This window comes from Somniosus microcephalus, chromosome 7 (assembly GCF_052327205.1).
Source record: "Somniosus microcephalus isolate GS21.2 chromosome 7, FLI_Smic_1.0, whole genome shotgun sequence".
Taxonomy (NCBI): domain Eukaryota; kingdom Metazoa; phylum Chordata; class Chondrichthyes; order Squaliformes; family Somniosidae; genus Somniosus; species Somniosus microcephalus.
Window position 1 is genome coordinate 5,401,238 of NC_140993.1, and position 24,365 is coordinate 5,425,602.

General features: G+C 56.2%; 1 protein-coding gene across 1 annotated transcript in view; it reads right to left on the reverse strand.

The window, feature by feature from the left end:
- Positions 1-24,365, reverse strand: part of agap3 (ArfGAP with GTPase domain, ankyrin repeat and PH domain 3) — a 737,224-nt gene that overhangs the window by 103,366 nt on the left and 609,493 nt on the right. The window contains exons 13-14 of the mRNA XM_085992170.1: positions 20,715-20,805; positions 12,119-12,341 (exon numbers count right to left, since the gene is read on the reverse strand). Of these exons, the coding sequence (XP_085848296.1) occupies positions 12,119-12,341; positions 20,715-20,805 (314 nt within the window). The remainder of the gene's footprint in view (positions 1-12,118; positions 12,342-20,714; positions 20,806-24,365) is intronic.

Genomic DNA, 24,365 nt, shown 5'->3' on the forward strand with positions numbered 1-24,365 from the left:
TGGGTTGTGGGGCTCAGTGCCCTGGAGTGGGGCTCAGTGCCCTGGGTTGTGGGGCTCAGTGCCCTGGAGTGGGGCTCAGTGCCCTGGGTTGTGGGGCTCAGTGCCCTGGGCTAGTGGGGCTCAGTGCCCTGGGTTGTGGGGCTCAGTGCCCTGGGCTAGTGGGCCTCAGTGCCCTGGGTTGTGGGGCTCAGTGCCCTGGAGTGGGGCTCAGTGCCCTGGAGTGGGGCTCAGTGCCCTGGAGTGGGGCTCAGTGCCCTGGGTTGTGGGGATCAGTGCCCTGGAGTGGGGCTCAGTGCCCTGGAGTGGGGCTCAGTGCCCTGGGTTGTGGGCCTCAGTGCCCTGACTGCTGTTCAGTGAACTCTGCTGGAAAGTGCAGCTGTTGTTTGAGGCAGGATTGGGTTCAGATGTGGCTGAAGATGAATAATGGAGACTTTAGTGAGCAGAGTGACCAGTGGGCATAGTGACCAGTGGGCACAGGGCATGGAGTGATCAGTGGGCACGGAGCAGAGTGACCAGTGGGCAGGGAGTGACCAGTGGGCATGGGGCAGAGTGACCAGTGGGCACGGAGCAGGGAGTGACCAGTGGGCACAGAGCAGAGTGACCAGTGGGCACAGAGCAGGGAGTGACCAGTGGGCACGGAGCAGGGAGTGACCAGTGGGCACGGAGCAGGGAGTGACCAGTGGGCACAGAGCAGGGAGTGACCAGTGGGCATGGAGCAAGGAGTGACCAGTGGGCACAGAGCAGAGTGACCAGTGGGCAGGGAGTGACCAGTGGGCACAGAGCAGGGAGTGACCAGTGGGCATGGAGCAGGGAGTGACCAGTGGGCACGGAGCAGAGTGACCAGTGGGCACAGAGCAGAGTGACCAGTGGGCATGGAGCAGAGTGACCAGTGGGCATGGAGCAGAGTGACCAGTGGGCATGGAGCAGAGTGACCAGTGGGCATGGAGCAGAGTGACCAGCGGGCATGGAGCAGAGTGACCAGTGGGCATGGAGCTGTATCCCAGTGAGCCAGTACATTACCCACTAAATAACCTACAACAGGGATCAGGGCTTGGAGATAATCTGGTAACTATATTAATTCTACAGACCCTGAGATGCTCGTCCTATCAGCCCATTTAATGAACTACATTCGGAGAAGAAACACAACTGGAAATAAACGAGAAGACCTCAAAGGTTTTCTCCCCACTTTGTAGCTATTATAGCCTTGTTTAGTGCCTTGTTACTCTGAAGGATCTGGGCTGAACATGACTTTAACAGGATTCTAGATTGAGAGCTGAAATACAGAGCGGAGACGAGAAAGCTATCTTTTAAAAAAAAACATGACAGCCACTGACAACTGGAATTTCTCAGCAGCGTTTAAGGTACAAAGTGTGCGGCTCCACTAATGTCTGTGTGTCCCCCAGCACCAAGCCAGGTCCATCTAAACTATTACAGTGACAGATCTGTGACTCAGTCCCGCTGGGTCCCGGGGCCGTGCCAGGGGGTCAGAGTTAACACCGTAATTGTGTCGTTAATTACCAGCGTGGCATTAGATCAAACCGCTAGCTTGGGCTCATGACACCAACCTCATCCATCACAAATTACATGAATAAATGTAGAGTCAGACCGGCCACACGCTTTCTGAACTCCATCAGCTCAGGGAAAGGCACAGAACTGGAAGCAAGTGTGGTACGTCCTCACTATCACTTGGTGGATGTGTAAATGTGTGTGTGTCTGACAGGTGGGGATTTCTGTTAGATCCGTGTGTTAATGGAGACACGGAATGCAGGAGTTGATTTAACAAGTGTTTACTGAACAAAGTCTGGAGGTGAACTAACAACACAAGACGCTACACAGGCTTATATACCCGAGTGGTCACTACTGGTACTACAGTATACAGGGGCTTCAAAAACATAGTTCCTCTTAAAGGTACATACACTACAATTCCTCCCCTTTTAGATAAATAGTACATAACATTTTAAGTAATCATTAAATAACATTTTTACAAGAACAATAATATACACATTTGCTGAAGTTAATCAATTACAAATTCAGTCTCTCTGGAGGCTTCCTGACTCGGTCCGGATAACGCCTCGGTGGTGTAGTAGGTTCTTTTGGCAAGGTCGATTCGGCTTCAATGCCAGTGTCGGGTTCATCTGGTTCCAGTATCACCGGATCGGAGGTAGATACTATGGGTATCTCTGCTTCATCACTAGACGTATAGAGTTGTGGTGTAGGTTGTCCTTTTTCGGATGACTCTATGATCTGGTCAGCATGGCGCCTTATTATGCTTTCTCCAATGTCCACGGTATACATCAGCGGTCCTAATCGTGTGCAAATAGTTCCAGGCTGCCATTTCTCGGTACGGTAGTCCCGGGCCAAAACTGGTTGACCTATCTGGAAGGTTCTAGTTGGCCTTTCATTCATGCTTTGAAATTGCCAGTTCTCCACGTCCCTTCTGACGTTTGGCTTGACCAAATCCAGCCGGCATCTTAGTCTTCTATTGAAAAACATCGTGGCGGGGGTTTGGTTTGTAACCACGTGTTGCATTCCTGTACGCAAACAAGAAGTTATCTACCTTATGTTGTAGATTTATGTCTTCATTACCCATGGCCTTTATGGCCTTCTTGAAGGTCTGGACAAACCTTTCAGCCAATCCATTGGTGGCGGGATGGTATGGGGCGGACGTGTAGTGCTTAACCCCATTGTTTTTTTAAGAACTTCCTGAATTCTTCGGATACAAATTGCGGTCCATTATCAGAACAGATCTGTTCAGGCAGCCCATTCCTGGCGAATATGGTCCTTAATACTGTGATGGTTTTTTCCGTGGTGGTGGAGGACATCTTTATTACCTCCGGCCACTTGGAGTGTGCATCCACCGCGATTAAGAACATTGAGTCCATAAATGGACCAGCAAAGTCGATATGTACCCTTTGCCATGGAGATGAGGGCCACTCCCATGGATGTAGAGGGGCTTGTGGTGGGGCGTTTTGGACCTTCTGGCATCCTAGACAGCTCTTGGTCATTTCTTCGATGTCTCCATCGATACCTGGCCACCACACAAACGCTCTGGCTAGGTTCTTCATTTTCACTCCACCCAGATGCCCCTCGTGAAGCTCCTTTAGCACTCTATCCTTGAGTTTGGGTGGAATCACCACTCTGGATCCACACATCAAGGTTCCTCGGCACACTGACAGCTGTTCTCTTCTTTGCGAGAATGCTGGCAACAGTGGTTCGCCATGTGCTGGCCATCCCTTCACCGTTAAATCGTAGACTTGTGAGAGTCGGGTCATTTCGCGTTTCCTTTTCAATGGTAGAATTTGTCACCGGTAAACATTCCACTATGGTCGAGTGCAATATCTCCACTGGGTCCACTGTAGGTGCCTCTTCCACCGTTGGCAACGGTAGGCGCGATAACCCGTCAGCATTCCCATGCTGTTTTGTTCCTTTGTACTCTATGTCATATTGGTGTGCCCCTAGGAAAAGGGACCACCTCTGTAGCCTTTGCGCTGTCATAATGGGAACGCCCTTTTTAGGGTTGAATATGGAGACGAGGGGTTGATGGTCAGTCAACAAGGTAAATTTTTGTCCGTGTAGGTAATGGTTGAATTTCTTCACCCCCCACACCAGGCTGAGTGCCTCCCTGTCGATCTGGGCATAGTTACGCTCAGCTGAATTCAATGAGCGTGACGCAAAAGCTATCGGCCGCTCCGAGCCATCAGGGAATCTATGCGATAATACCGCTCCCACGCCGTAAGGGGATGCATCGCACGCCAGTCTGATTGGCAGTGATGGGTTGTAATGAGCCAACACTTCCCTAGACGTGATCAAGCCTTTGCATTTATGGAAGGCGCGTTTACAGTCTTCGCTCCATTTCCAAACTACTCCCATTTGTAGCAGTGCGTTAAGCGGGTGCAGAACCGTCGACAAGTTTGGTAAAAATTTATGATAGTAATTTACTACTCCCAGGAACGACCTTAATTGTGAGACATTTTCAGGCGCTGGGGCCTTTACGACCGCTTCAATTTTTTCAGGTGACTTATGCAACCCTTCTTCGTTAATGACATGGCCACAATATGATATTTGTTTCTGGGAAAATTCGCACTTGGGGCGATTTGCTCGTGAGCACCTGCTCCAAGTTGGCAAGGTGCTCGTTGTCGTTTTCTCCTGTTACAAGGGTGTTGTCTAGGTAGCATTGAGTCCCCGGAATCCCTTGCAGGACTTGCTCCATAGCTCTTTGCCAGATAGCCGGAGCTGATGCCACTCCGAAAACCAGTCGATTGTACTGGTACAGGCCTTTGTGTGTGTTTATCGTGAGATACTTTTTAGAGGCCTCCTCAACCTCCATTTGTAGATATGCCTGTGCTAAGTCAATTTTGGTGAAACGTTTCCCTCCGGATAGTGAGGCGAAAATATCTTCTATCCTCGGAAGAGGATACTGTACCGTGTGAAGAACCGGGTTTACAGTCACCTTGAAGTCCCCACAGATGCGAATTTTTCTCTGTTCTTCAGATTTATCATTATTCAACGTTTTCTTCATGACCAGGACGATGGGTGTTGCCCACTCGCTCCAATCTACCTTGGATAACACGCCTGCTTTTTCCAAATTCTCCAGCTCTGCCTCGACGGCTGGACGAATTGCGTATGGCACCGGCCTTGCCTTAAAAAACTTGGGAATTGCCGCATCTTCCACTTTTATTGAGGCGGTGGCGCCTTTCAAGGTTCCTAGTTCCTGTTGAAACACTTCTTTGGCGTTAGCCAAGATTTCTTTCAATCGTCCAGGTATGATGTCATCATCGTTTTTTTTCTTACTGGTCACCGTCAGTGCCTGAATGGAATGCCAGTCTAAACGTATCTTTCTGATCCATTCACGTCCCAACAACGGTGGACCACCATCTTGCAGAACGTATAAATACAACTTCTGTATTTCCTTGCCGTTGTATACAACAGGCACCCTTATTTTCCCTCTGGGGTATACTTTCTGCCCCGTATATGTCTTCAAGACAATGGATGTGTCTTTCAAAGGTATATGCGGAAATAGCCGCTCGTAATCCCGTCGACTCATGACGGTCAGAGCTGATCCTGTATCTAGCTTCATTTTGACTGGGGACCCCGCTATCGTGAGGGTAACTCAAATGGTCTGGTAATCTTCTTTGGCAATTACATTATGTAATTTGAGACAGCTTAGTCTCTTGTTTCCGGAGTCGCTATCGCTCTTCTGCTCTTCGGAGCTACTGTCCGTCATCATTTGTACCTTTCTGTACTTTTCCTTATTGACCTTTTTACTGTCAGCAGATTTCTTTCCAGATCTGCATACACGTGCAATGTGTCCCATCTTTCCGCATTGCCTGCATGCTTTGTCCTTGAACCAGCAGTCCTTCTGGTCATGGGTGGATCTGCCGCAGCGATAACATCTCTCGAAACCCCGTGTCATTTCATGGGTGCCGAAGTCCTGTGGCTTTTGCTGTATCTCTGCAGCTCCTCTTGCTGCTGCTTCGTATGATACAGCCACACTGAAAGCCTTGTCCAGTGTTAAATCTTTCTCAGAAAGTAGTCTTTTCTGTGTTCCTTCGTTTAGGAGACCGCAGACGAATTTGTCTCATAGAGAATCTGCCAGTCCTGCCCCGAATTGGCAATGCTTTGACAGCTTTCGTAATTCGGTGAGGTAATCAGCGTTACTTTCATTCTTGTGCTGATTCCTCCTGAAGAATTTGAATCGTTCCGCTATCAGCAGCGGTGTTGGGTTTAAGTGCTCCTGTAAGGTATCAACAATCTCATTAAAATTCTTGTCCATCGGTTTGGCTGGAGTGATCAAGTTTCGTAACAGCCCGTATGTCCTTGCGCCCATCAGATTTAGAAGTACCGATGCCTTTTTATCATCCGCTACTTCATTCGCCTTGCAATATACCTCCACTCTTTCCACATATGTGGTCCAATCTTCTATATCACTATCGAAAGCAGTAATATTGCCAGTCTTTGGCATCTTGAAAATCTAAAATGGCGCTTCCCGCACTTTTCCTCTGTCCCCGGTGTATCAAAATGGCGCCTCCGCGCTTTTCTTTCTTCCCCGCCGAGTTAAGATGGCGCCTCCCGTGCTTTCCCGCCGCTGCCGCTAACGCAGTTCTCCGTGGTTCCCATTGCGACCTGCAGCTTTTCGCGGTATTTCTATTTTTTTTTTATATATCGCTTCAATAGTTTCTCCGTTACTTGGAGAACCGTTCCCGTCGTGGAGCAGACCCTCTGGGACTTTCCCCTCCCTCTGCTCGGTCCGAATGCCGACCTGCTTTGCAGCACTGGCCGCGCCCTGAGTGCTCCACCCTCTCTCTCTCTTTGCTTCTGCTTCCCGACTCGCTGCCCGGCCCCGTTGCAGAGCCACCTGATCGAGCTCTAGCCCGCTGCAGCCCAGGAAGGATCAGTGCACTACCTGCCACCAGCCCGTTTAGCTGGGGAAACCACAGACTGGAGACCAAGCCTGGCCCTCGTTTTCGAGTTTCTTCGAGTTATTTTTTTTTTCTTGCTTCTGGCTTCGACCTTCGTCTGAGGAATCGATCCCCTTGAGGTGCTGCCGAATTGCAGGTAAGTTCGTTTCTAACTCGTCGCCACTGTTAGATCCGTGTGTTAATGGAGACACGGAATGCAGGAGTTGATTTAACAAGTGTTTACTGAACAAAGTCTGGAGGTGAACTAACAACACAAGACGCTACACAGGCTTATATACCCGAGTGGTCACTACTGGTACTACATTATACAGGGGCTTCAAAAACATAGTTCCTCTTAAAGGTACATACACTACAATTTCCAAGTCACCAAGTGTGCAAGGAGGGCTCTCCAATTCAGTGAGTGTGCAAGGATCGCTCTGTTTCGGCGAGTGTGCAAGGATCGCTCTCCATTTCAACGAGTGTGCAAGGATCGCTCTCCATTTCAGCGAGTGTGCAAGGATCGCTCTCCATTTCAGCGAGTGTGCAAGGATCGCTCTCCATTTCAGCGAATGTGCAAGGATCGCTCTCCATTTCAGCGAGTGTGAAAGGATCGCTCTCCATTTCAGCGAGTGTGCAAGGATCGCTCTCTGTTTCAGCGAGTGTGCAAGGATCGCTCTCCATTTCAGCGAGTGTGCAAGGATCGCTCTCTGTTTCAGCGAGTGTGCAAGGATCGCTCTCTGTTTCAGCGAGTGTGCAAGGATCGCTCTCCATTTCAGAGAGTGTGCAAGGATCGCTCTCCATTTCAGCGAGTGTGCAAGGATCGCTCTCTGTTTCAGCGAGTGTGCAAGGATCGCTCTCCATTTCAGCGAGTGTGCAAGGATCGCTCTCCATTTCAGCGAGTGTGCAAGGATCGCTCTCTGTTTCAGCGAGTGTGCAAGGATCGCTCTGTTTCAGCGAGTGTGCAAGGATCGCTCTCCGTTTCAGCGAGTGTGCAAGGATTGCTCTCCATTTCAGCGAGTGTGCAAGGATCGCTCTCTGTTTCAGCGAGTGTGCAAGGATCGCTCTCCATTTCAGCGAATGTGCAAGGAGAGATCCAATTCAGTGTGCGTAGGGTCGCAGTGTCTACATCTGTGAAAGGTGTCTGAATGTCTGTCTGATATCTGCTCTCTCCGTCATAGGAATTGTACAGGTTGGGGGAAGAGAGACAGGTCTGGAGTTTCGGCTGGGGAGGAGATCGATGTGTGTTAAATGGGACAGTGGGACAGGGTGTGATTGGGAGAGACAAAAAGTATAGTAAGAAATATTGTTCAAGGATATGGTGAGCAGGTGGGGTTGGGGATATGGGGAGAAGGTGGGTAGGTGGGGTTGGGGATATGGGGAGAAGGTGGGTAGGTGGGGTTGGAGATATGGGGAGAAGGTGGGTAGGTGGGGTTTGGGGATATGGGGAGAAGGTGGGTCGATGGGGTTTGGGGATATGGGGAGAAGGTGGGTAGGTGGGGTTTGGGGATATGGGGAGAAGGTGGGTAGGTGGGGTTTGGGGATATGGGGAGAAGGTGGGTAGGTGGGGTTGGAGATATGGGGAGAAGGTGGGTAGGTGGGGTTGGGGATATGGGGAGAAGGTGGGTAGGTGGGGTTTGGGGATATGGGGAGAAGGTGGGTAGGTGGGGTTTGGGGATATGGGGAGAAGGTGGGTAGGTGGGGTTTGGGTATATGGTGAGAAGGTGGGTAGGTGGGGTTTGGGGATATGGGGAGAAGGTGGGTAGGTGGGGTTTGGGTATATGGTGCGAAGGTGGGTAGGTGGGGTTGGAGATATGGGGAGAAGGTGGGTAGGTGGGGTTGGGGATATGGGGAGAAGGTGGGTAGGTGGGGTTTGGGTATATGGTGAGAAGATGGGTAGGTGGGGTTGGAGATATGGAGAGAAGGTGGGTAGGTGGGGTTTGGGTACATGGGGAGAAGGTGAGTAGGTGGGGTTGGGGATATGGGGAGAAGGTGGGTAGGTGGGGTTTGGGGATATGGGGAGAAGGTGGGTAGGTGGGGTTTGGGGATATGGGGAGAAGGTGGGTAGGTGGGGTTTGTGTATATGGGGAGAAGGTGGGTAGGTGGGGTTGGGGATATGGGGAGAAGGTGGGTAGGTGGGGTTGGAGATATGGGGAGAAGGTGGGTAGGTGGGGTTGGGGATATGGGGAGAAGGTGGGTAGGTGGGGTTTGGGGATATGGGGAGAAGGTGGGTCGATGGGGTTTGGGGATATGGGGAGAAGGTGGGTAGGTGGGGTTTGGGGATATGGGGAGAAGGTGGGTAGGTGGGGTTTGGGGATATGGGGAGAAGGTGGGTAGGTGGGGTTTGGGTATATGGTGCGAAGGTGGGTAGGTGGGGTTGGAGATATGGGGAGAAGGTGGGTAGGTGGGGTTTGGGTATATGGTGAGAAGATGGGTAGGTGGGGTTGGAGATATGGGGAGAAGGTGGGTAGGTGGGGTTTGGGGATATGGGGAGAAGGTGAGTAGGTGGGGTTTGGGTATATGGGGAGAAGGTGAGTAGGTGGGGTTGGGGATATGGGGAGAAGGTGGGGTTTGGGTATATGGGGAGAAGGTGGGTAGATGGGGTTGGGGATATGGGGAGAAGGTGGGTAGGTGGGGTTTGTGTATATGGGGAGAAGGTGGGTAGGTGGGGTTTGGGTATATGGTGAGAAGGTGGGTAGGTGGGGTTGGAGATATGGGGAGAAGGTGGGGTTTGGGTATATGGGGAGAAGGTGGGTAGATGGGGTTGGGGATATGGGGAGAAGGTGGGTAGGTGGGGTTTGTGTATATGGGGAGAAGGTGGGTAGGTGGGGTTTGGGTATATGGTGAGAAGGTGGGTAGGTGGGGTTGGAGATATGGGGAGAAGGTGGGGTTTGGGTATATGGGGAGAAGGTGGGTAGATGGGGTTTGGGGATATGGGGAGAAGGTGGGTAGGTGGGGCTGATCAGTTAAATCTCCCCTTTTTGTTCTGACCACCCGTTGGGTGCCACACCGTGACCCTGAGCAGGCTGCGAAGGAGAAATGAACCGTTAATGACAATCTGGGCCCAAGACACCAGTCGGAGCAATGCCAGGGGAAGCTTCCTCCTGGAGACAACTGGTGCTGTCCCTCCAGCACTTTAAACCCAGCCCTCACCACAAACCTGCAGCAGCGCAATGGTTACACAGACTGCGGAGAAAGCCTGCCGAGTCCCCAAGGCGTCTTAATTCAGAGAATTATCTCTATTGATTACTTACAGACAAGATTAATAGGATCACCCTCTTAGGCTGGCAGTTATTGAGGCTTAAATGAAACTGTGAGAGAAAACCACCAAACAGCCCCTCCGACACCACAGGTTCTGCTGATGATTAACTCCATGGGTACAAACTCCACCAGTTTGCTGGGACAGAATTAATCGTACATTTTTTAAACTGTTCTCAGGTTATGGATAGCGCTAGCAAGGCCAGCATTTACTGCCCATCCCTAGGTGGCCTGAGAATGTGGCGGTGGGCCGTCTCCTTGAGCCGCTGCAGTCCGTGCAGTGAAGCTGCTCCCCTCATTGTCCTTATTTCAGTGGTGTGGGGAGTGGATCGCAGGGCCCACGTTACACATTGCAGTACTTGTGAGAGGACAGGCACTTCCATTTGGCAGGAACAGTTCGCTCGTTGCAATCCATACATATTGAGCTGCATTTAATGAGAGGGGCAGTACGAAAGAAAGACAGACTTGCATTTCTCCAGCGCCTTTCACAACCTCAGGACGTCCCAAAGCGCTTCACAGCCAGTGAAGTACTTTTTGAAGTGTAGTCACTGTTGTAATGTGGGAAACACGGCAACCAATTTGCGCACAGCAAGATCCCACAGACAGCAACGTGACAATGACCAGATAATCTGTTTTAGAGATGTTGGTTGAGGGATAAATATTGGCCCCAGGACACTGGGGAGAACTCCCCTGCTCTTCTTCGGAAAGTGCTGTGGGATCTTTTACATCCACCTGAGAGAGCAGACGGGGCCTCGGTTTAACGTCCCATCCGAAAGATGAGAAGTCCATCGGTGCCCCCTCTTTCCAATTAATTGGTCATCAATTTTGAGTCAATTTCACCCAGCTGGAATAGAATATTGATCAGCGTGTGTTTGAGAAGATGTGTATGGATACTGGCAGTACACAGGACGGGACAATACTCTGCCAATAGCTGAACGACAGATGCACACAAGTAGCTCCAGCAGCGCATATCCGAGACCCAAATGAGCAGGGTGCAGTTCCAGTGCGAGCCCTGATCCCTCTCAATGATCAGAAGGATTCTGTTTCTGCCAATCCCTCCCTGCGATTTGTAAGTGATTTCATTTACCCTGTCCCTTGATGGAACAGGCGTGAGGGTCTGAACGGCCTATTTCTGTTCCTATGTGCAGAGTTTCAGCCAGGTTTAATATTGCTCTGTCTGTATAGATAACCTTGCAAAAGCTCTTCTGGCGAGACAAGGTAGACCCCTCCCCCAGCATTCCTCAGTATCCTCTCTCGGGATACCGCACACGCTCCTGCACACGATCCTCAGAAGCCTCCCCACCCTGAACTCACCAGTGCACACACACAATCGTCAACACATGCTCGCTCCCAACAGCTGACCCTCAAACACACACCATTCTCGACCCCCTGGTGGAGACGGTGTTTCTGCACAACCGACCGAGAAACATTGAATGTGGGCAACACCGGGGCAAGGCTGCATTTACTGCCCATCCTGAGTTACCCTCAGTCGATCACAGAGTGGGACTGGAGTCACATGTAGCCCAGGCTGGGTAGGGGCGGCAGGTTCCCTTCCCTGAAGGACATCAGTGACCCAGTCGGGTTTTTACGACAATCCGGCAGCTTTCAAGATAATTTTTCCGGATGCCACTGATTGCCAGATTTATTCAATTCACAACTTGGCACAGTGAGATGTGAACTCACGGCCTGTGGGTCGCTAATCCAGGACCAGGCCACTGGGTTACTGTACCCCAAACGGATGAAAACCTTCGGCAGATGCATCTCAAAAACTATACAGCTCCTCATTCTCATGGAGTGCATCTCCTAGCCAAGCTTCAAACATCAACATGCAAGAATCAAAAATGATACAGCACTGAAGGAGGCCATTCGGCCCATCGGAGCTATCCAATCCCTCGCTCTTTCACCATATCCTGCAAGTATTTATTCAATTCCCTTTTGAAAGTTATTATTGAGTTTGCTTCCACCGCCCTTTCAGGCAGCGCGTTCCAGATCACAACAACTCGCTGTGTAAAAAAAATTCTAATCAGCCCTGCCTCTGGATCTTTTGCGAATTACTTTAAATCCGTGTCCTCTGGTTACCAATCCTCCTGCCGCTGGAAACAGGTTCTCCTTATTTACTCGATCACAACCAGTTACAACACAGCGCAGGACCGAGAACCCTGAAGGAACCTGTGTTACTGGATCAGGCAGCGTGCTGGTCTCCTGGGCATGCCGAGCCTGCGCGGACCCCGTGCCAAGCCTGCGCCGCGCGGTCCCGTGCCGAGCCTGTGCCGCGCGGTCCCGTGCCGAGCCTGCACAGATCCCGTGCCGAGCCTGCACGGATCCCATGCCGAGCCTGCGCTGTGCGCTCCCGTGCCGAGCCTGCGCCGCGCGCTCCCGTGCCGAGCCTGCGCCGCGCGCTCCCGTGCCGAGCCTGCGCCGCGCGGTCCCGTGCTGAGCCTGCGCCGCGTGGTCATGTGCCGTACCTGCTGCTGTCCTGGTTGGGTTTGATCAGCCCCTGCACCGAGTCCTCCCACACACTGTTGGCCATGGTGTTTCCGATTCCCGTCATCACCATGATGAGTTCGACAGGCCAGTCGTCAAGGTCGAGGGAGCGCACTCGCGACAGGTGCGTGCCGAGGTTTCGGTGGATTCCGGAACATTCTATGCAGATCAGAGCTCCGAGGTTCAAGCTGGCCCAGTCAGGGTCTGTGGGAGAAGTGTGGAGATATTCACACATCACCGGCATTCAAAATCAGTGCAAGCAGGCGGGGCGCAGTAGCTGCCTGTATCAATGGAGTGGGCCAGGGGCACTTCAGCAAGCAGCTCGATGCAGTGACCCTGAGGTTCACAGCCTGGCAGAGGCAGTAGTGCCATGGCCGGTCGGGGGGTGGGGGGTAGTGGGCATGATGTGAGCCGGGAATCTGTCCAGTCAGACCATTCGCAGGGCTTCCATCCACCCCCTACATCAAGGTCGGGAGAAGGTCCCAGATTTCTCCGGGAAATTTCCCCATTTACACCCCGAAGGGCCTCAGTGAAACACAAGCCAATCAGGATCTGGATTGAGTCTCCTAGAGGCCTTGTGCAGGCTCCAAACCTTCACTGGAGTAAACTGATTGATCCCGGAGTGGACTCATCAGCTTCTCTAGTCGGAACAGCTCCTAGTCCCGCACTGTGGGACTCAGCACCGTCCTGCACTGTGGGACTCAGCACCGTCCTGCACTGTGGGACTCAGCACCGTCCTGCACTGTGGGACTCAGCACCGTCCTGCACTGTGGGACTCAGCACCGTCCCGCACTGTGGGACTCAGCACCGTCCTGCACTGTGGGACTCAGCACCGTCCTGCACTGTGGGACTCAGCAACGTCCTGCACTGTGGGTCTCAGCACCGTCCCGCACTGTGGGTCTCAGCACCGTCCTGCACTGTGGGTCTCAGCACCGTCCTGCACTGTGGGTCTCAGCACCGTCCTGCACTGTGGGTCTCAGCACCGTCCTGCACTGTGGGTCTCAGCACCGTCCTGCACTGTGGGTCTCAGCACCGTCCTGCACTGTGGGACTCAGCACCGTCCTGCACTGTGGGACTCAGCACCGTCCTGCACTGTGGGTCTCAGCACCGTCCCGCACTGTGGGACTCAGCACCGTCCTGCACTGTGGGACTCAGCACCGTCCCGCACTGTGGGACTCAGCACCGTCCCGCACTGTGGGTCTCAGCACCGTCCCGCACTGTGGGACTCAGCACCGTCCTGCACTGTGGGTCTCAGCACCGTCCCGCACTGTGGGACTCAGCACCGTCCCGCACTGTGGGTCTCAGCACCGTCCCGCACTGTGGGACTCAGCACCGTCCTGCACTGTGGGTCTCAGCACCGTCCCGCACTGTGGGTCTCAGCACCGTCCTGCACTGTGGGACTCAGCACCGTCCCGCACTGTGGGTCTCAGCACCGTCCTGCACTGTGGGACTCAGCACCGTCCCGCACTGTGGGTCTCAGCACCGTCCTGCACTGTGGGACTCAGCACCGTCCTGCACTGTGGGTCTCAGCACCGTCCTGCACTGTGGGTCTCAGCACCGTCCCGCACTGTGGGTCTCAGCACCGTCCTGCACTGTGGGTCTCAGCACCGTCCTGCACTGTGGGACTCAGCACCGTCCTGCACTGTGGGACTCAGCACCGTCCTGCACTGTGGGACTCAGCACCGTCCTGCACTGTGGGTCTCAGCACCGTCCCGCACTGTGGGACTCAGCACCGTCCTGCACTGTGGGACTCAGCACCGTCCTGCACTGTGGGTCTCAGCACCGTCCCGCACTGTGGGTCTCAGCACCGTCCCGCACTGTGGTACTCAGCACCGTCCCGCACTGTGGGTCTCAGCACCGTCCTGCACTGTGGGACTCAGCACCGTCCTGCACTGTGGGTCTCAGCACCGTCCTGCACTGTGGGTCTCAGCACCGTCCTGCACTGTGGGTCTCAGCACCGTCCTGCACTGTGGGTCTCAGCACCGTCCTGCACTGTGGGACTCAGCACCGTCCTGCACTGTGGGACTCAGCACCGTCCTGCACTGTGGGTCTCAGCACCGTCCCGCACTGTGGGACTCAGCACCGTCCTGCACTGTGGGACTCAGCACCGTCCTGCACTGTGGGACTCAGCACCGTCCTGCACTGTGGGTCTCAGCACCGTCCCGCACTGTGGGTCTCAGCACCGTCCTGCACTGTGGGACTCAGCACCGTCCCGCACTGTGGGACTCAGCACCGTCCCGCACTGTGGGTCTCAGCACCGTCCTGCACTGTGGGACTCAGCACCGTCCTGCACTGTGGGACTCAGCACCGTCCTGCACTGTGGGTCTCAGCACCGTCCCGCACTGTGGGTCTCAGCACCGTCCCGCACTGTGGGACTCAGCACCGTCCTGCACTGTGGGTCTCAGCACCGTCCTGCACTGTGGGACTCAGCACCGTCCTGCACTGTGGGTCTCAGCACCGTCCTGCACTGTGGGACTCAGCACCGTCCTGCACTGTGGGTCTCAGCACCGTCCTGCACTGTGGGACTCAGCACCGTCCTGCACTGTGGGTCTCAGCACCGTCCTGCACTGTGGGTCTCAGCACCGTCCTGCACTGTGGGTCTCAGCACCGTCCCGCACTGTGGGTCTCAGCACCGTCCCGCACTGTGGGTCTCAGCACCGTCCTGCACTGTGGGTCTCAGCACCGTCCTGCACTGTGGGACTCAGCACCGTCCCGCACTGTGGGACTCAGCACCGTCCCGCACTGTGGGTCTCAGCACCGTCCTGCACTGTGGGTCTCAGCACCGTCCCGCACTGTGGGACTCAGCACCGTCCCGCACTGTGGGTCTCAGCACCGTCCTGCACTGTGGGACTCAGCACCGTCCCGCACTGTGGGACTCAGCACCGTCCTGCACTGTGGGACTCAGCACCGTCCTGCACTGTGGGACTCAGCACCGTCCTGCACTGTGGGTCTCAGCACCGTCCTGCACTGTGGGTCTCAGCACCGTCCTGCACTGTGGGTCTCAGCACCGTCCTGCACTGTGGGTCTCAGCACCGTCCTGCACTGTGGGTCTCAGCACCGTCCCGCACTGTGGGACTCAGCACCGTCCCGCACTGTGGGTCTCAGCACCGTCCCGCACTGTGGGACTCAGCACCGTCCTGCACTGTGGGACTCAGCACCGTCCTGCACTGTGGGTCTCAGCACCGTCCTGCACTGTGGGACTCAGCACCGTCCCGCACTGTGGGACTCAGCACCGTCCTGCACTGTGGGTCTCAGCACCGTCCCGCATTGTGGGTCTCAGCACCGTCCCGCACTGTGGGACTCAGCACCGTCCTGCACTGTGGGACTCAGCACCGTCCCGCACTGTGGGACTCAGCACCGTCCTGCACTGTGGGACTCAGCACCGTCCTGCACTGTGGGACTCAGCACCGTCCTGCACTGTGGGTCTCAGCACCGTCCTGCACTGTGGGTCTCAGCACCGTCCTGCACTGTGGGTCTCAGCACCGTCCCGCACTGTGGGTCTCAGCACCGTCCTGCACTGTGGGTCTCAGCACCGTCCCGCACTGTGGGACTCAGCACCGTCCTGCACTGTGGGACTCAGCACCGTCCTGCACTGTGGGTCTCAGCACCGTCCTGCACTGTGGGACTCAGCACCGTCCCGCACTGTGGGACTCAGCACCGTCCTGCACTGTGGGTCTCAGCACCGTCCCGCACTGTGGGTCTCAGCACCGTCCCGCACTGTGGGACTCAGCACCGTCCTGCACTGTGGGACTCAGCACCGTCCCGCACTGTGGGTCTCAGCACCGTCCTGCACTGTGGGACTCAGCACCGTCCTGCACTGTGGGACTCAGCACCGTCCTGCACTGTGGGTCTCAGCACCGTCCTGCACTGTGGGACTCAGCACCGTCCCGCACTGTGGGTCTCAGCACCGTCCTGCACTGTGGGACTCAGCACCGTCCTGCACTGTGGGTCTCAGCACCGTCCTGCACTGTGGGACTCAGCACCGTCCCGCACTGTGGGTCTCAGCACCGTCCTGCACTGTGGGTCTCAGCACCGTCCCGCACTGTGGGACTCAGCACCGTCCCGCACTGTGGGTCTCAGCACCGTCCCGCACTGTGGGTCTCAGCACCGTCCCGCACTGTGGGACTCAGCACCGTCCTGCACTGTGGGACTCAGCACCGTCCTGCACTGTGGGTCTCAGCACCGTCCTGCACTGTGGGTCTCAGCACCGTCCTGCACTGTGGGACTCAGCACCGTCCTGCACTGTGGGACTCAGCACCGTCCCGCACTGTGGGACTCAGCACCGTCCTGCACTGTGGGTCTCAGCACCGTCCCGCACTGTGGGACTCAGCACCGTCCCGCACTGTGGGACTCAGCACCGTCCCGCACTGTGGGACTCAGCACCGTCCTGCACTGTGGGTCTCAGCACCGTCCTGCACTGTGGGACTCAGCACCGTCCTGCACTGTGGGACTCAGCACCGTCCCGCACTGTGGGACTCAGCACCGTCCTGCACTGTGGGTCTCAGCACCGTCCCGCACTGTGGGTCTCAGCATCGTCCTGCACTGTGGGTCTCAGCACCGTCCTGCACTGTGGGTCTCAGCACCGTCCCGCACTGTGGGACTCAGCACCGTCCCGCACTGTGGGTCTCAGCACCGTCCTGCACTGTGGGACTCAGCACCGTCCTGCACTGTGGGTCTCAGCACCGTCCTGCACTGTGGGTCTCAGCACCGTCCCGCACTGTGGGACTCAGCACCGTCCTGCACTGTGGGACTCAGCACCGTCCTGCACTGTGGGTCTCAGCACCGTCCTGCACTGTGGGTCTCAGCACCGTCCCGCACTGTGGGTCTCAGCACCGTCCTGCACTGTGGGACTCAGCACCGTCCTGCACTGTGGGTCTCAGCACCGTCCTGCACTGTGGGTCTCAGCACCGTCCCGCACTGTGGGACTCAGCACCGTCCCGCACTGTGGGTCTCAGCACCGTCCTGCACTGTGGGACTCAGCACCGTCCTGCACTGTGGGTCTCAGCACCGTCCTGCACTGTGGGACTCAGCACCGTCCCGCACTGTGGGTCTCAGCACCGTCCCGCACTGTGGGTCTCAGCACCGTCCCGCACTGTGGGTCTCAGCACCGTCCTGCACTGTGGGTCTCAGCACCGTCCTGCACTGTGGGACTCAGCACCGTCCCGCACTGTGGGTCTCAGCACCGTCCTGCACTGTGGGACTCAGCACCGTCCTGCACTGTGGGTCTCAGCACCGTCCCGCACTGTGGGACTCAGCACCGTCCCGCACTGTGGGACTCAGCACCGTCCCGCACTGTGGGACTCAGCACCGTCCTGCACTGTGGGTCTCAGCACCGTCCCGCACTGTGGGTCTCAGCACCGTCCTGCACTGTGGGACTCAGCACCGTCCTGCACTGTGGGTCTCAGCACCGTCCCGCACTGTGGGTCTCAGCACCGTCCCGCACTGTGGGTCTCAGCACCGTCCTGCACTGTGGGTCTCAGCACCGTCCTGCACTGTGGGTCTCAGCACCGTCCCGCACTGTGGGACTCAGCACCGTCCCGCACTGTGGGTCTCAGCACCGTCCTGCACTGTGGGACTCAGCACCGTCCTGCACTGTGGGACTCAGCACCGTCCTGCACTGTGGGTCTCAGCACCGTCCCGCACTGTGGGACTCAGCACCGTCCTGCACTGTGGGACTCAGCACCGTCCTGCACTGTGGGTCTCAGCACCGTCCCGCACTGTGGGTCTCAGCACCGTCCTGCACTGTGGGACTCAGCACCGTCCCGCACTGTGGGACTCAGCACCGTCCCGCACTGTGGGACTCAGCACCGTCCTGCACTGTGGGTCTCAGCACCGTCCTGCACTGTGGGTCTCAGCACCGTCCTGCACTGTGGGACTCAGCACCGTCCTGCACTGTGGGACTCAGCACCGTCCTGCACTGTGGGACTCAGCACCGTCCTGCACTGTGGGTCTCAGCACCGTCCCGCACTGTGGGTCTCAGCACCGTCCTGCACTGTGGGTCTCAGCACCGTCCTGCACTGTGGGTCTCAGCACCGTCCCGCACTGTGGGACTCAGCACCGTCCTGCACTGTGGGACTCAGCACCGTCCCGCACTGTGGGTCTCAGCACCGTCCTGCACTGTGGGTCTCAGCACCGTCCTGCACTGTGGGTCTCAGCACCGTCCCGCACTGTGGGTCTCAGCACCGTCCCGCACTGTGGGTCTCAGCACCGTCCCGCACTGTGGGACTCAGCACCGTCCCGCACTGTGGGACTCAGCACCGTCCTGCACTGTGGGTCTCAGCACCGTCCTGCACTGTGGGTCTCAGCACCGTCCCGCACTGTGGGTCTCAGCACCGTCCTGCACTGTGGGTCTCAGCACCGTCCTGCACTGTGGGTCTCAGCACCGTCCTGCACTGTGGGACTCAGCACCGTCCTGCACTGTGGGTCTCAGCACCGTCCTGCACTGTGGGTCTCAGCACCGTCCCGCACTGTGGGTCTCAGCACCGTCCCGCACTGTGGGACTCAGCACCGTCCCGCACTGTGGGACTCAGCACCGTCCTGCACTGTGGGTCTCAGCACCGTCCTGCACTGTGGGACTCAGCACCGTCCTGCACTGTGGGTCTCAGCACCGTCCTGCACTGTGGGACTCAGCACCGTCCTGCACTGTGGGTCTCAGCACCGTCCTGCACTGTGGGTCTCAGCACCGTCCCGCACTGTGGGTCTCAGCACCGTCCTGCACTGTGGGACTCAGCACCGTCCTGCACTGTGGGTCTCAGCACCGTCCTGCACTGTGGGACTCAGCACCGTCCTGCACTGTGGGTCTCAGCACCGTCCCGCACTGTGGGACTCAGCACCGTCCTGCACTGTGGGTCTCAGCACCGTCCCGCACTGTGGGTCTCAGCACCGTCCTGCACTGTGGGACTCAGCACCGTCCTGCACTGTGGGACTCAGCACCGTCCCGCACTGTGGGTCTCAGCACCGTCCTGCACTGTGGGACTCAGCACCGTCCTGCACTGTGGGTCTCAGCACCGTCCTGCACTGTGGGACTCAGCACCGTCCTGCACTGTGGGTCTCAGCACCGTCCCGCACTGTGGGACTCAGCACCGTCCTGCACTGTGGGTCTCAGCACCGTCCCGCACTGTGGGTCTCAGCACCGTCCTGCACTGTGGGACTCAGCACCGTCCAGCACTGTGGGACTCAGCACCGTCCTGCACTGTGGGTCTCAGCACCGTCCCGCACTGTGGGACTCAGCACCGTCCCGCACTGTGGGTCTCAGCACCGTCCTGCACTGTGGGACTCAGCACCGTCCTGCACTGTGGGTCTCAGCACCGTCCCGCACTGTGGGTCTCAGCACCGTCCTGCACTGTGGGACTCAGCACCGTCCTGCACTGTGGGTCTCAGCACCGTCCTGCACTGTGGGACTCAGCACCGTCCTGCACTGTGGGACTCAGCACCGTCCTGCACTGTGGGACTCAGCACCGTCCTGCACTGTGGGACTCAGCACCGTCCTGCACTGTGGGACTCAGCACCGTCCCGCACTGTGGGTCTCAGCACCGTCCTGCACTGTGGGTCTCAGCACCGTCCTGCACTGTGGGACTCAGCACCGTCCCGCACTGTGGGACTCAGCACCGTCCCGCACTGTGGGTCTCAGCACCGTCCCGCACTGTGGGACTCAGCACCGTCCTGCACTGTGGGACTCAGCACCGTCCTGCACTGTGGGTCTCAGCACCGTCCTGCACTGTGGGACTCAGCACCGTCCTGCACTGTGGGTCTCAGCACCGTCCTGCACTGTGGGACTCAGCACCGTCCTGCACTGTGGGTCTCAGCACCGTCCCGCACTGTGGGACTCAGCACCGTCCTGCACTGTGGGTCTCAGCACCGTCCCGCACTGTGGGACTCAGCACCGTCCCGCACTGTGGGTCTCAGCACCGTCCTGCACTGTGGGTCTCAGCACCGTCCTGCACTGTGGGTCTCAGCACCGTCCTGCACTGTGGGACTCAGCACCGTCCTGCACTGTGGGACTCAGCACCGTCCTGCACTGTGGGACTCAGCACCGTCCTGCACTGTGGGACTCAGCACCGTCCTGCACTGTGGGACTCAGCACCGTCCTGCACTGTGGGTCTCAGCACCGTCCTGCACTGTGGGACTCAGCACCGTCCTGCACTGTGGGTCTCAGCACCGTCCTGCACTGTGGGACTCAGCACCGTCCTGCACTGTGGGTCTCAGCACCGTCCTGCACTGTGGGTCTCAGCACCGTCCCGCACTGTGGGTCTCAGCACCGTCCCGCACTGTGGGTCTCAGCACCGTCCTGCACTGTGGGTCTCAGCACCGTCCTGCACTGTGGGTCTCAGCACCGTCCTGCACTGTGGGACTCAGCACCGTCCTGCACTGTGGGCCTCAGCACCGTCCTGCACTGTGGGACTCAGCACCGTCCTGCACTGTGGGTCTCAGCACCGTCCTGCACTGTGGGACTCAGCACCGTCCTGCACTGTGGGACTCAGCACCGTCCTGCACTGTGGGTCTCAGCACCGTCCTGCACTGTGGGACTCAGCACCGTCCTGCACTGTGGGACTCAGCACCATCCTGCAGAATACTCACTCGGTGTGTCACAGTCAACACAGAAACTGTTCCCTCGCACGTTCCGGATGGACTGGATGGCAATCGCATCACTCTGACTTCCCAATCGAGACTAAAATAAAACAGAGAAGGAATATTATTTATTCTGGATAGAGACTGTTTTCATTGAAGAGCCGGAACATTCTGCCCAATATCCCATCGCTTTTTCAAACATCAATCCCACCTACCCCCCATCTCCCTCAATCCCACCTACCCCCCATCTCCCTCAATCCCACCTACCCCCCATCTCCCTCAATCTCACCTACCCCCCATCTCCCTCAATCCCACCTACCCCCCATCTCCCTCAATCCCACCTACCCCCATCTCCCTCAATCCCACCGACCCCCCATCTCCCTCAATCCCACCTACCCCCCATCTCCCTCAATCCCACCTTCTCCCCATCTTCCTCTAGCCCACCTTCTCCCCATCTCCCTCAATCTCACCTACCCCCCATCTCCCTCAATCCCACCTACCCCCCATCTCCCTCAATCCTACCTTTCCCCCATCTCCCTCAATCCCACCTACCCCCCATCTCCCTCAATCCCACCTTCTCCCCATCTTCCTCAAGCCCACCTTCTCCCCATCTCCCTCAATCCCACCTACCCCCCATCTCCCTCAATCTCACCTACCCCCCATCTCCCTCAATCTCACCTTCTCCCCATCTTCCTCAATCCCACCTTCTCCCCATCTCCCTCAATCCCACCTACATAGATACATAGATACATAGAAGATAGGAGCAGGAGTAGGCCATTCGGCCCTTCGTGCCTGCTCCGCCATTCGATGAGATCATGGCTGATCCTTTAATTCAGTATCCCGTCCCCGCCTTCTCTCCGTAACCCTTAACCCCTTTTGCCCGTAGAAATATATCTAATTCCCTCTTAAATATATTTAATGAGCTGGCGTACACTGCCCTCTGTGGCAATGAGTTCCACAGGTTCACCACTCTCTGAGTGAAGAAATTCCCCCTCATCTCTGTCCTAAATGGTTTAGCCCTTATCCTTAAATTATGTCCTCTAGTTCTGTTCTCACCCGCCAAGGGAAACATTCCTTCTGCATCCAGTCTGTCTAGACCTGTCAGAATTTTATACACTTCTATGAGGTCCCCTCTCAATCTTCTAAACTCCAGTGTGTACATCCCTAAACTACATAGTCTCTCCTCATAGGTCATTCCCGCCATTCCTGGTATCAGCCTGGTGAATCGCCGCTGCACCCCCTCCATGGCAAGAACATCCTTCCTCAGATGAGGCGACCAAAACTGTACACAGTACTCGAGGTGTGGTCTCACCAGTGCCCTGTACAGCTGCAGCAAGGTATCCCTGTTCCTGTATTCTAACCCTTTTGCTATGAAGGCCAGCATACCGTTTGCCTTCTTGACCGCCTGTTGCACCTGCATGCTCGCCTTCAGTGACTGGTGTACAAGAACACCCAGGTCTCTCTGTACTTCCCCCTCTCCCAATCTATTGCCATTTAAATAATAATTTGCCCTCCCGTTCCTGCACCCAAGGTGGATAACTTCGCACTTGTCCACATTATAGTGCATCTGCCATTTATCCGCCCAATCGCCCAGTCTGTCCAAATCGCTCTGGAGCTTCCTGGTCTCTTCCTCTGAGCCCACCCCCCCTCCTACCCCCCATCTCCCTCAATCTCACCGACCCCCCATCTCCCTCAATCTCACCTACCCCCATCTCCCTCAATCTCACCTACTCCCCATCTTCCTCAATCCCACCTACCCCCCATCTCCCTCAATCCCACCTTCTCCCCATCTCCCTCAATCCCACCTTCTCCCCATCTCCCTCAATCCCATCTTCTCCCCATCTCCCTCAATCCAACCTTCTCCCCATCTCCCTCAATCCCACCTACCCCCATCTCCCTCAATCCCACCTACTCCCCATCTTCCTCAATCCCACCTACCCCCCATCTCCCTCAATCCCACCTACTCCCCATCTCCCTCAATCCCACCTACCCCCATCTCCCTCAATCCCACCTACTCCCCATCTTCCTCAATCCCACCTACCCCCCATCTTCCTCAATCCCACCTACTCCCCATCTCCCTCAATCCCACCTTCTCCCCATCTCCCTCAATCCCACCTACCCCCATCTCCCTCAATCCCACCTACTCATCTTCCTCAATCCCACCTACCCCCCATCTCCCTCACTCCCACCTACCCCCATCTCCCTCAATCCCACCTACTCCCCATCTTCCTCAATCCCACCTACCCCCCATCTCCCTCAATCCCACCTATTCCCCATCTCCCTCAATCTAACCTACCCCCATCTCCCTCAATCTCACCTTCTCCCCATCTCCCTCAATCCCACCTACTCCCCATCTCCCTCAATCTCACCTTCTCCCCATCTCCCTCAATCCCACCTACCCCCATCTCCCTCAATCTCACCTTCTCCCCATCTCCCTCAATCCCACCTACTCCCCATCTCCCTCAATCTCACCTTCTCCCCATCTCCCTCAATCCCACCTACTCCCCATCTCCCTCAATCCCACCTTCTCCCCATCTCCCTCAATCCCACCTTCTCCCCATCTCCCTCAATCCCACCTACCCCCATCTCCCTCAATCTCACCTACTCCTCATCTTCCTCAATCCCACCTACCCCCATCTCCCTCAATCCCACCTTCTCCCCATCTCCCTCAATCCCACCTTCTCCCCATCTCCCTCAATCCCACCTACCCCCCATCTCCCTCAATCCTACCTTTCCCCCATCTCCCTCAATCCCACCTACCCCCCATCTCCCTCAATCCCACCTTCTCCCCATCTTCCTCAAGCCCACCTTCTCCCCATCTCCCTCAATCCCACCTACCCCCCATCTCCCTCAATCTCACCTACCCCCCATCTCCCTCAATCTCACCTTCTCCCCATCTTCCTCAATCCCACCTTCTCCCCATCTCCCTCAATCCCACCTTCTCCCCATCTCCCTCAATCCCACCTACATAGATACATAGATACATAGAAGATAGGAGCAGGAGTAGGCCATTCGGCCCTTCGTGCCTGCTCCGCCATTCGATGAGATCATGGCTGATCCTTTAATTCAGTATCCCGTCCCCGCCTTCTCTCCGTAACCCTTAACCCCTTTTGCCCGTAGAAATATATCTAATTCCCTCTTAAATATATTTAATGAGCTGGCGTACACTGCCCTCTGTGGCAATGAGTTCCACAGGTTCACCACTCTCTGAGTGAAGAAATTCCCCCTCATCTCTGTCCTAAATGGTTTAGCCCTTATCCTTAAATTATGTCCTCTAGTTCTGTTCTCACCCGCCAAGGGAAACATTCCTTCTGCATCCAGTCTGTCTAGACCTGTCAGAATTTTATACACTTCTATGAGGTCCCCTCTCAATCTTCTAAACTCCAGTGTGTACATCCCTAAACTACATAGTCTCTCCTCATAGGTCATTCCCGCCATTCCTGGTATCAGCCTGGTGAATCGCCGCTGCACCCCCTCCATGGCAAGAACATCCTTCCTCAGATGAGGCGACCAAAACTGTACACAGTACTCGAGGTGTGGTCTCACCAGTGCCCTGTACAGCTGCAGCAAGGTATCCCTGTTCCTGTATTCTAACCCTTTTGCTATGAAGGCCAGCATACCGTTTGCCTTCTTGACCGCCTGTTGCACCTGCATGCTCGC